At 39.8% G+C, this 12,954-nt stretch overlaps 2 protein-coding genes across 2 annotated transcripts in view; one reads left to right on the top strand and one right to left on the bottom strand.

Annotated features, from left to right (window-relative positions):
- The window catches only part of TARS1 (threonyl-tRNA synthetase 1), a 533,465-nt gene that overhangs the window by 87,690 nt on the left and 432,821 nt on the right, over window positions 1–12,954 (top strand). The window lies entirely within an intron of this gene.
- The window catches only part of MTMR12 (myotubularin related protein 12), a 38,196-nt gene continuing 30,733 nt past the window's right edge, over window positions 5,492–12,954 (bottom strand). The window contains exons 12-16 of the mRNA XM_063320359.1: window positions 12,627–12,697; window positions 11,453–11,625; window positions 10,455–10,622; window positions 9,348–9,509; window positions 5,492–8,332 (exon numbers count right to left, since the gene is read on the bottom strand). Of these exons, the coding sequence (XP_063176429.1) occupies window positions 7,757–8,332; window positions 9,348–9,509; window positions 10,455–10,622; window positions 11,453–11,625; window positions 12,627–12,697 (1,150 nt within the window). The 3' untranslated portion in view covers window positions 5,492–7,756. The remainder of the gene's footprint in view (window positions 8,333–9,347; window positions 9,510–10,454; window positions 10,623–11,452; window positions 11,626–12,626; window positions 12,698–12,954) is intronic.

The following is a 12,954-nucleotide window of genomic DNA, read 5'->3' as shown; positions in this document are numbered from 1 at the left end:
TTAAAACTCAGCCATACCTAAAGGGACTGAAAAATCATACCGTAAAAGCTTTCTAAAAATTCATGCAGCCAAACAGATGCTGTTAAAGGGTGCAACTATGAGTCTGTGGTGGGTTGACCTGGGCTGGCTGCCAGGTGCCCACCAAGCCATTCTGTCACTCACCCCCTCAACAGGGCAGGGGGAGAAAGTATGATGAAAGGCTCATGCGTTGAGATAGGGACAGGGAGATCACTCACCAATTACTGTCACAGGCAAAGCAGACTTGACTTGGGGAAAAATAATTTAGTTTATTGCCAATTAACATCACAGTAGGGTAATGAGAAATAAGAACAAATCTTAAAACACCTTCCTCCCCATCCCTCCCTCTACCTCAGGCTCAGCTTCACTCCTGATTTCTCTATGTCCTCCCCGCAAGTGGCTCAGGGAGACGGGGAATGGTGGTTTTGGTCAGTTCATCACATGTTGTCTCCACCGATCCTTCCTCCTCACACTCTTCCCCTGCTCCAGCATGGCATCCCACCCATGAGAGACAGTCCTCCACAAACTTCTCCAGCGCGGGTCCTTCCCATGGTCTGCAGTTTTTCATGAACTGCCCCAGTGTGGGTCCCTTCCATGGGGTGCAGTCCTTCAGGAACTGACTGCTCCAGTACGGGCTCTCCACAGGTCCTGCCAGGAGCCTGCTCCAGCGCAGGCTTCCCACGGGGTCACAGCCTCCTTTGGAGCACATCCACCTGCTCCACTGTGGACCTCCATGGGCTGCAGGGGAACAGCCTGACGGACCCAATGCAGCATTTCTTTTCCCTCACTTGTCCATGGAAAGAAGGGCTAAACCTTGTTTCCCCACTTAAAAGAGTTCAGGCTTATTAGAGAATTCCTCATGAGTCCTGTGATTAAATTTACCTTTTCAACTCCACCTCATTACACTCAGATATTATTTAACTAACTGAATGTAACTTTTCAAAAGAAGATTTCTTGGCAGGGGAACAGCCGTATATGATGCTCCTCTGAGATATGCAAAGATGTAAGTCAGCTTTTCCTCCTGCGTGCAGACTGCAGGTCAGTTTGCCTTGTGGGTGTGGAGCTGGTAGGCAGCACGCTGTATATTAACAACTGAGAGGGAAAACGTTCGAAAAGGGGAAGGATGTCTACCAGCCTAGACAGAATATTAATGTCAGCAGACAGCACCAGGCTATTATTACTTTAATAAGATCCAAAGATTACGAAAAAACGTTTATGTTTGATCATTTCCTGCTGCCTAAGTGAGTCTGGGTCCCCGATAATTGTATTTGAGCTGTTCCAGCGTCCATTATTACCTGCAGAACTCCAGAGGCTTTGCATATTCATGCAGCCTCTACTTAACACCAAGACATTAAGTAATGGTTTTACTATTACTGTATTTCATTTCAGTAAATAGCCCTTTTTATCATAATTTCTGCCAGATAGCTATTCAGCTGCAATTTGAATGATAAAAAGGGCCACTGCCTTGGGAATGACACTAGGTGGATAAATACCCCCAGAAAATTAGGGTGTCTCACTCAGAATGGAAAGAGCTCTGTCCTACACCTGAGACAGACAATGGGCTGTGCATGGACAAAGCACATCACCTACATGAAATCTAAATAAAAATGAGAAGTAAATAATTAAAACGCGCTAAAAAATAGGTGTTGCAGGGGGAAGTAACCCATCAGCTTAGCTATGCGTGGCTGAAGCTTAAAAGAGAAAAGCAGGAATGTGTCAGGAATCCGAAATCACTTTCTGAGCGACAGTTATTTTCAGATTACAAGTCAGAACATGATTTTTGCTTTCCAACAGCCGCACTCAATCACTGCTTAATCACAGCCCCAGCAACACGGCGGTATTTAAAAGCTCTGCTGGCCCAAGCCAAAGCACAGCCTAAGGAACTACGGGCCTGAAGAGCATCAAAGTGTGTTTGATGGCCATAGATTGAATTAACTGGTTTTGTTTACCTTACCTTCTTAGTGTAGCAAACAGGTCAGATCCAATGCAACTATCCTTTAAATCACCCTGTAAGGCTTCTACAGGCAACCTCAAACCAAAGCTGGTTTGGGTTCTGGTTTTTTCTTCTTTGTCTTTTTTATCCCTCCCCCCCCCGAAGTGTTAAATAGCTGGAGTTAGCTATGTGTGTTATTTACAGCACTTCAGCTAGCTGCACATTAGATGTGGTTCCCAGGATTTATCTCTTTTGCAACAACGCGGCAGTTTGAGAGCTGAATTTACTGCACTTGTGGTCCCACCTTTGACCCGCTCTGCTCGAACTGGGGGTTGCCTATTGAAAAGGGCATCCTCAACCAACCTGCTCCACATGCTTCCTCGTGCACCCCCATGGAGACAATTTGGATCAACAAGCTGATCTGATCGAAAACAAAACCACAAAAGAAAAATAACTATTTCCGTAAAAATTAGATGGCAGCTACATGATGCTAACAGCAAAGGTGGTGGGAGCGCACCGCCGGACCTCCTTTGGCAGCCCACCTGTGGTTGCCCCACATCAGGTGTAACCCAAAGACAAACCCAAACCCAGACCCTGCTGGGAGAAGAAACCATCGTTCTTTGGTCACTCATGACTCTCCACTTGCAGGCATCAGTACAGCAAAGTACTGAGAGGTATGGGAGATACGCTGCATTAGAAAACACAGTTTGGGATTATCACCCTGCTTTTTCTTTGGTGCAATTTTTATTTGTGACAAATGCTCTGGAGGATTTTACATATTCTGAATAATTATTTTTTTATTCTTCTTATTATTACAAGACAACTTCCAGAGCTGCCATGCTCCCTATTGCCAGGGAAGTGAGGGACCTCATACTTTGAAAAGACTGGTTTACTCATCTGTAGTACTTCGTGTCTGGCTTTCAGATACTGCCACCACCTCAGGAGAATGTGACAGAAAAAACTAAGTATAGATGGCAGATATAAAAAACAATCTTTTCCAAACTTAAGTGAACAGCCATCAGAAAAAGCATGTCAAGAAAGACTTTCTTAAGAGGGAACCCACAGTGGGAAGTCAGGGATGGGAAACTGGAAAATGCAGGAAGTGGCTTGTAGGAAACAAACTGGGTTCATCTGTGTGGGAAACTTAAAAGAGCTTGGTAAGGAGCATCCTGTTTTGTTTTCTGATTTGGGCTCATAGTGGGAGTTGAAATATCTTCTTGCATCACCACCAAAACATGAAGCAGTGAACACTTATGCTCTCTGCATAAAATTTGCTACTCTGTGATCATGTTCATGCATAAACATACATTAAATCAATGCCTGCAGAAACACAAAAGGAAGTGAATCCCACTGACTGCAAAGTCAGGTAGGTAGGCAGCCCACAAAGCTCTGATATTTAAAAGCTTACTAGTATTTATAACATACTTGAAGATTTACTCTCTTAATTAGCAGAACTGTACATGATTTCTAGCTGCATTAGCTGTTCTTAATTAGAATTTTCTTCAGTTGGGACTAAACCCAGGAGTTATAAGTGACCTTATAGAAGTCATAGAGATGTCACTTGATTTCCAGGAAACTTGACAGTTTCCTAGCCTGAATTTTGGCTCCTACAGTATAATGAAAAGTTTATTCCAGAACACAAAACCAGACATTACCCAAGATTAAGAAAAAAAAGAATTGTTGCATTAGGAGAAAACTGGGATATCTGATCTGACTGTAAATAAGCAGATTTTCCTGCTTTAAGCATGTAGATATAATGTTAAGGGAAGTACTTATTTCATTTTACTGGATTACTGAAGTGAAAAAGAGAAACAAAATGCCCACTGCAAGTGGAGTAACATGATGCAATTGAGCAAGAGCGTTTACTGTTCCACAGGGTTTCCACATGAGGACAAGGCTTCACAGTAGTCCAAAACGCGGCAGCATCAAGCATCCCTTGCCCATACAAACACTTGCCAAGATGGTAGCAGTCCTCTGTCAGCCTCTTCTCAGCCTCCACAAGAAGTTTAAAGATGATACTCTTTGAAGTCAAACTTACCTTCCAAGCAAGCCTTTCCAGAACTCAGAACTGTTTGTGGCCTCTGCCACGTTCTTCTAAGACAGCCTGAACAACCCCCTTTCTGCTCCCTTTGTATTCAACGTGGAGGTGCCCTCCCCACAAAATTGTTTCTCCAGCTCAAACACCAGCTATCCTGACCTTCTGTGTCCACTTCTGACCAAGACAACTCTACTACCCCACCAGGCCAGAGTTCTGCCATCCTGCAAATGCCAACAAAAGGCATTTGTCACAAGTTACCTTTACCATAAACCAAGAATAAGAACCTGAGACCACAAGAAGAAGAGTTTTGCCCCTCCCACCCCCCAACCACTAAATTCATCCTGGAAGAGCGTATTAGTTCTGTACACAGAATGCTCTTTTTAGACTCAAGAGCTCACTAATCCATCTTCTTCCTGTCTCAGAAAATGAATTCCATCCCACATAATTTCTAAATAGTTTAATGCAAAACCTAGCTTTTTTCAAGGGAGCACCAGGCAGCAAATACTGCATATGAAGGTTCCAGCTAAAGATTGGAATAAAGGTGGGACAGAACTAATCCATCACAAGACATCTAGAGCAGAAAGCATTCTACTACCTCCTGAATAAGTCATGCTTCCATGCTTTGAGCATGAAAGGAAAAAGTTTTAACTAGAGCAAGAGATCAGGAGGACAAGTTGGCCATAAGTACCTTTACAAAGTACATGTTTGCATTCCAATATGGTGTACGTCAATAGCTGAACGTTTTCACTAGTGAACACAGACTTAAATCAAAGCCCAGCAGCCAAAGTACAGTCACTGATCTTCAGGAGATGTGGGTGAGGCAGAAGCACACCTTGTGTGACAAGGTGACCCGGCACTTCAGAGCTGGAGCAAAAGCTATTGCTGCATGGGACTTCAACTCTGTCGCAGTCTGGTGACATTCTCTTTAGGAAATACCTGAAGTGGCATGATGTTTTAATGTGTGATTTGCACTAGTGCTGTTTTTGTACAGAAGCTAGTAATTTGTAATCTCTAGAAAAAATTAGGAGTTTTTAATTGGTACTCTATGGTGCACTGTGACCATCTCCCAGTCCATGCTCAACACACATTTGGTTTGAGAAATATCCCACTGCAGCGATTTCAAGAAGTTGCTTAGTTTAACATTGTTGAGAACAATGCTCCCCCTTAAAATGGGGCAAGACAAGTACATCACTAAGACCGAAATAAATAGCATTTAATAAACCCCCAAATACTGACATTCACCAGACAGCTTCTAGACCACCTTAGTAACTTCCCATAGCCACCCCACTACACTGCACTGAAATTTCCTCTCTCCTGAGCTGGCAGCACCTCTCCAATAAGTGTAACCAGGTCAAAACTGCAGAGCTTCCTCCCTGTAACTGTCTGTAAACACCCAGCACATAACCAGAAAAGCCTTGTGACTGCAGATTGTCAAATCTTCCATGACTTAAAGGATCATTTGCAAAATATGATCTTAAACACACATTCTGATTTCAGGACAAATACATCAAAGTATATTTTATTGATAACTCTCCAAACAGCCTGCTAGAGAGAAATGACAGTATTTAAAAAAAAAACAAACCAAACCCGAACTGTAAAGCTTCTAGCTTGCATTCAGTGTAAAAACTTGGAGGTATAAACAGAAGCCTGGAGTAAAAATATTAAGTACATTTCCAATCCCACAGTGCAGAAAAAGAGTAACAACAGTATTTACTCTACATTAGAAGTGTTCCCATGTTCAGTTCCACATATATGTTTCTCTTCTATATAAACTTCTGGTAACTTATGTACAAATAAATGTCCAACATCTGTTCTTTAATATAAATACATAATCTTCATGACTGAAACATTACAACAGTTTGATTGAAAGTATAGAAAAAATCCATTTAATATTTTTTTCTAATGGCAGTATTTTAAAAAAAGTCTTGAATCCAAATGACCTTAGAATGATAGGTGTTTCTTCACCATAAAAATGCATTGCTCATTCAACATGCAGAGTAGTATTGCATAAATGAGTCAGTTGAACTACAATAATTAAGTGTGAAGGACAGGTGCTGGACAGCCCATTCTAGCAAGGGCTAGCTGTAAGATCATGTATCACAAAAGAAAGCATAAGTACTAGTGTATTTTTAAATAAAATGCTACAAACTCAAGTATTGTCCTCGCACTACTAAGACTTAAGGCAATCAAGAGTTGGGAAGCTTCAGTTCGGCATAGTTGCATTAAGCTCTCCCCTTATCCCCATTAATACATTTATTTTAACATCGTAAGATTTATTTTTAGAGTGCTGCTGATGAATTTTTGCTATACATTATAAATACAACTCAGTGTGAAATAAGATTAATCAGTAACCTATTTAATATCCCCAATCACACTGAGCTGATCTCATTTAAGCAACAGTTTCTCCACCAGTGAAGTTTTCCAGCGTGGATTTCTAAATTGGTATGAGAAAAAAGAAAAATATTAAATGTCTGTCCTCTCAGTGTAACTGATTTTATGACTTGCATCCATTCTTGGGGTATTCTAGAATTTAACAGTCCAAAATAGATTTGACAGTTAAATAATATTCAGCTTTACAAAGGACAATTATTTGCAGTAAAAATACTTTATGTATAAACACACACACACAGTAGATCAAAGTCAACAGGCGTTTCTTTATGGCTTTTTTCACTGAGGTACTGTTAGAACATCCAGCAACAGGATGCAAGTGTTCATGTGGTATGAACGCCACATTCATAAGCTGTGCCACCAACTCATGACAAGTGTCAACACACTGCAAATCCAGCTTCACTGCAGGATTACAGAAAAAGAGTCTTCCCTTCTCTGTGGAGGGTCTCAGTGCAAGCTACAGAAAGCCTCAAAGGCAACTAGCATAAATGGGGAAAGTCAAGATGAAAGTCTCACTCTATTAAAAAGAGAAAAAGTACTAATGGCAAATCAGAATCTCACAGTCAGACCATTTTTTACAATTAACAGCAAATGTTTGAGACTTAGTATTCCAAGGCAGCAAGGGCGTATAGCACAGCAGCCACACAGTAAGACTTGAAATGTGTAGTTAAGCTCTTGCATCTGATCCTTAAGCTAAGTGCATGCGCAGGCTTTGAGCAGCCAAGCTGCTGCTGCAATACCAGACAAGGTGAAGTGCTGCAAGCCAAAGATGAACGCTGTCAGAAAAGATGAGGCTGACAAGCACATGACTTCAGTGATGCCACAGTAGACAGGAGAACCCTGGTGATCACAAGTTCATTCCTCAGCTGTAAAAAGTAATTTGGGAACGCACATTTAGTTGCACCTTTCCCTGTTTATTTTACATAAGGGGGAAAGGCAGATGTATTGAGTTCCTAGTCACAGTACTTCTGATCCTAGTACTCTTAGCATAAGGGGAAGCAGTTTTATGTTAAGATAGTGATTGTTGCTGTATGTATTTAGTACTCCACCTTTACACAAGAAAACGCTAGTTTTTTGTTGTTTGTTTTTCTTTTTTAAACAAAGTGGCCATACGGCTACTCCAGCCTACACTTCTGTTTTTATTACACCTATGCTAAAAATGTGCTGCAATAAATACTGTTAAGAGTGAAATGGAAGTTCAAAATATGCTCAGTTAATCAAGGCAACTAATTCTTTGCAACCAAGGTCTTTTTTTTAACCCCACAAACTCATTGAACAGGCTGCAGATGCTTGAGTGAGTTCCTTATATGAGGGTACAGTACAACATTTAAAACTCAGAGCTTAGCCACATACAATTCATACTTTAACTTATATACACTTTATGGCATATCACCTGTTAGATCAACAAATTCATCATCCCTCTTGACCAAGTCATCTTCATCTTCCAAGTCTTTCCAGGTGCTAGTGGGTAAAGCTGGTTTGATAGACTGTCTCTGAAGTAAAGCAAATGGAAACAAGGATGACAAACGGGCAGAATTTCTCAGCAGTGGAACAGAACGTACGTCTCCAGAAATAGCTTGACTATGTTCTTCATCCATTTTCACCTGCAAGCTTTGCACTTCCTCCATCAAGTCCAAAATCTTGGCAGCTGTGGCTATTGTACCACCACCATGAAGCTGGGCTTCAGGAATCCATCGTAAATACCGTTGTGCCCAGACTCTGATCTCAGGGCCATCGATGCGAGGTAACAGGAGACCATGATAGTCAACAGGTTTACTATGCCAGCTATCATAAAATTCCCTGAAGCTATTAGGAGGTTCATCTGAAGAATTTATAAACTTGCTGATTCTTTTACCCAGAATGTTTTTAATGAAATGATCTGTTTCCTCCCTGAAAAATCCTCTCTTCGTGGTAGATTTTGTTGCCGTCAATGGCAAAGAAAGTTGCCGTTGATGCTTTAAGAGGAAAGAAAAGAAAAATATACTGAGTTAAATATTGATGAGACTTTAGAAAACATGAGGAAGAAAAACAAAACTTGTATTCAGAAAACACTTACAAGTGAAGTCACTTAGACTATATAGCAAAGCAGCGGCTGTGTTTAAAACTGCTGCTCTTCAATGGCTAACACGCCAAATACTTCACACAGCATACTTAGTATTCCCAGATACCTTCCCTGCACTGTAATTACAGCAATGAAGTAACACTGAATAAAGCATTTTTCTTTGAAAACGGAGAATTCTTTGCATACATTCAAGTATTACAAACTTCCATGTTTAGTTTAAGCTAGTCACACAAATCAAAGAGCACCTGATTTAGAAGTTTTTATCCAGTGGTTCCTCATTGCATCCCACTACCTAAGAATTCCCTGATGAGTGCTATAGATCATACTGACAGTGTCTCACTGAGAATGCTTTGTACAGAACAGAGTTTAATCAACAGGGATGTTGCAATCGAGAAGGGCTACTCCAGACAAATTTTTCTTACTGAATTTGTGCTACTTTCCAGTAATAAGGTGGTGCATCCTCCATACCACAGACAGTTTTTGTTGCAGTTGGTCACTCTTCCTCCCCCCACCCTCCCAAGTGCATGCACATGCTCCAATTAGACAAAATTAGGGAGGCAATAAAAAACCTGCTATATATTTCAGTTAGGTACTCCATGGAACAAGAAAATAAACTCACGTCAAACACGCCAGTGCAACTCACCTGGCTGTTAAGTCCCATGAGTTATCACTACATTTGCAAAAACCCCTAAGTTTACGGCTATGCACAGTAAGTGTAAAAAAGTGATTTACAACTGAGGTGGGTGCACACTGTATTCTTAAGACCCAGGAGAGTCTGAGGTGTACATGTATTTTGTCAATTAAAAAACTTTGCACCAATACTTCCACTGTAAGCAGATTTGAAGTATGAGCTGTGCAAAATATTGTTATCATTAAAAAAAAAAGTAGTTAAGCAGCACATATCTTACTTTGAATCGTGTAGTTTTCCGTTGACTTTTATCTGGTTTTGGCTTCTCTGCATAAAGAGGGTTGTTCAGGAAAGCCTGAGCCTTGGGGTCAAACTGCACAGACCAGTCCCACACAGTAAGAAACCTGAAAGGACCGCTTTGTGTCTTGAGGCTTTCACCACTCTGCCAAAACAAACAGGTCACAATTAATACTGCTAGAAAGGAATTCTAACCAAGTCAAGGGGAAATTAAGAAACTGGCTTTTCACAGAAGAGGCCACAGACTTGCAACACCACTCATGATTTCTATGTATTCAATAGCTGAATAACATTATTAGATGCAAGTGAGAACAGACACAAAGGCTATCTATATATTATTCTCTGTAATTTCAGGCAGTATTTAATTTTAACAGTGCAATTAGACTGCACCAAGAATGCCTTTCCCAGTTGAAAATAAGATTATTTAATCTGAGGAAAAAAGAAAGTTTTCAAAATGGGGCAGGAAATAGACACTTGAAGTTGTCAAACACAGGGGGGCGTGTTAGGATTGCAGAATAAACCTCTCCAAACTCCAAAGGTTAACCGTAGTTATGCAGTGCTACCAGTTTAACTTTTATGATCAATGCTTTATTTATATGCAAGACAGTGATCTTCACAATATTTTTTTTTTAGTCTCTGTGCAGCCTTGCAGAGGATACTCCCATTGCTTCCAGCTTCTTAGGCTAGAGAAAAGCATGAACCAAATATAAAGCAACATTAATGAAATGTTGATTTTGGAATACAATACTGTACAAGAATTTTGTAGATAACTTATTCTGCAGGACAGCGTGATAATCCTCTTAGGTTAAGGAGGTCCATTTTCACTGAAGAGCAATAAACATGAACCTATAGTCACACATTATAAGTAATACATTCCTGAGTTATTTTCTTTTTGTCATCATAAACTCCTAAATCCTAAACTTGGCTCCTTACACCCAAAGTCGTACTCATTCACCCTTCAAGGCACCACCCCTTCAATTAACTATGGAAAAACATGCTACTAGGGAATTATTTTCTTTTTCAGTCTTTCCTGCTTGTTGGTCAAACCTGTTCTCCAACACAGTGCACCCACAAAATATAATACCCTTACCGTATTAGTGTCTTTTTGATGTTGTGAGTTGAAGAAGAAAGTGCTAAAAATAGGCACGTAGAGGCTGTCTGACAAGACAGTTAAGTAAGTTTCTGTGAACTCAAATGCTGGAGGATACTGCTGTACCAACTGCCAAACGCAATTTAGCAGGAGTAGAAAAACAGGAGCCTAAGTAAAGAAAACATTGCATTGGTTTCAGAAAAAAATATATTCTACAATACACACTATTTATTTTATACAATTTAGTGTCTCCGAATACAAATCTTAAGGAAAGCAACCTGGTTAGCTACAGAACTGCTGCACCTAACTTCATCTGAACTCTGAAGAAGTATCATCTGAGCTACTTTTGGCCAATCGTTGACAAAAGAGACGAACACTTTCTAACCTGAATTTGCACATATTAACTTGCTATGAAGTTGCTGCTACACAGCATTTTAAAGTTGGCAAAGCAAAACTAGTTTATAGCAATTCTTGATCAGTCAGTTAACATGTATGATTTCCATTCTGCATAGTAATCTTATCTTTTCCCAAAATATAAACAAAAATGGAGAGATGAGACTACAGCATTTAGCAAGACAGTATAAACTCTAGACGTGACAAGAAGAGGCAATTTTGAGCGATGTGGTCTAGTGGGAGGTGTCCCTGCCCATGGCAGGGGGGTTGGAACTAGATGAGCTTTAAGGTCCCTTCTAACCTGAACCATTCTATGATTCTGTGATTCACTTGAGTTATTTAACACAGCTTAAATGGACATAAGGTACACATTTTTCAAAAGTCTCCAAGACTGAATGTGAAGTTTTGCACTTGTTCCCTTTAGTTATAAAGACATTGCTGAACTCTAAACAGCAAAAACAGTGATGCTGCACAAAACATCAGCCCATAAAACAAAACATAAAATTAAAGATCCTCAGAGTAATTGGAACTTCTAGACTGACTTTTAAATGCCTCCTTTTGCTGAGTAAACTGTAAATAGTAAGGAAAAGTAATAAAAATCATACCTCTTCTTTGTCACTTTTATGTAAGTGGTTACAACGATCCAAAAAGGGATGTCCTCCAATTACCCACTCCTTCTGAATAAGGCTCTGAAACCCTGACTTTGTTCTGCTGTATGAATCCATCATCACTTGAACCAGAGTAGAGATTACGCAGCACAGATCAGTAGCACTCTCTTCTACAGAAGAGAGCAGAAATGACATTGTCTACTAAGCCATTCCTAAAACTTTGGGTAAGAAAGCAAAGTATTGCTAGCTTCACATAAATAAAACTGTCTTTCAAGATCAGAGAAGCACACAATTTCTTGCAAATGCTATACCATCAGACAGGAGTTAATCCATGTTTCAAATACTTCCCTTTGTAAGGTTTCTTGTACACTTATACTAGGATAATACCTTGACAATAAAACCTGCAAAACCCAAGCTTTTACTACTGTAACTCTGACGCCTATGCCTTTCAGTCTCCTGCAATGCACATACTGCCCCTCCAGCCCTATGCTACCAGGCCAGCTATCTGACCTTACCCTTCCTACCCTGCATGCATCTTTTCACAAGGTGTGAAATTGCCTCCTCATGCAACATGCATTCTTCACCCTACAGGTGCCTTCTGGAAACATCTCTTCCCCATGCTAGATTTCTCCAATGGCAGTGTGTGGAAAAAACCCAAGTAAATTACTAATCCAAAAATAGCTTAATGTTAATAACAAACTGTTCAAGATGTGTACAATAAGCATATTCTTTCAGGTATTTTTAATAAAGAGATTACATAGTATTCAATGTGTATCCAGAACATAAAAACATCCTTTTAGAAACTTTTCATGCTCCATGTAGGTGTGTTCCCTGGCCCCCTTAAAGAACAGCAAAAGGTCTAGTATACCTTTAAAAAAAATAAGTTAGGAAACAGGAATGCATAAACAAGAGGTACTCTCCTGACAATTTATTAGCAGCTTTCTCATTCACACCATATTTCTCTTAGTCTGGAACTATGCTTACTATGTTTGGTTTTTTTCACTACAGGAAGCATTTCCAGGATTGTGATAGATTTAGATGTCCGTTACTTTGAGTACTCTATGAATTTTTACCAGCCTCTACCATAATTATAAACATACAGCTTAAGCTACATCTAAATAAATTAAAAAGAAATTAAAAAAATATATAGGATAATCTCTTTAATTCTTACCTATAAGGAGAACATTTGTATGCTGTCTTTCCAGACACTCAGCAACTTCTATTGCTTTCTTCAAGACTCGCCTGTTGTGGTACAGAAAAAGATAAGTGAACATTTTCATAGCATTTTTACAATTAAGTTTCCACATTAGTTTCCCCTAAAAGGGGTTAGAATGTCATACTACTGAAACTTGACTAGTCCTTCAAAACAATAAAAGCCATGCTCAATTGTGTAAATGAAGAACTGTTTCACCTCAACAGTAAGATTTCAAGAGGTATCTTTATTTGGCCATTGGTCATGCATTTCCAGTTGTTATCTTCATAAATTTGTAACACAATAC

Source organism: Chroicocephalus ridibundus, chromosome Z (assembly GCF_963924245.1).
Source record: "Chroicocephalus ridibundus chromosome Z, bChrRid1.1, whole genome shotgun sequence".
Classification (NCBI taxonomy): Eukaryota; Metazoa; Chordata; class Aves; order Charadriiformes; family Laridae; genus Chroicocephalus; species Chroicocephalus ridibundus.
The sequence above is the reverse complement of the archived record's forward strand: the minus strand, read 5'-3'. Positions and strand labels throughout refer to the sequence as shown.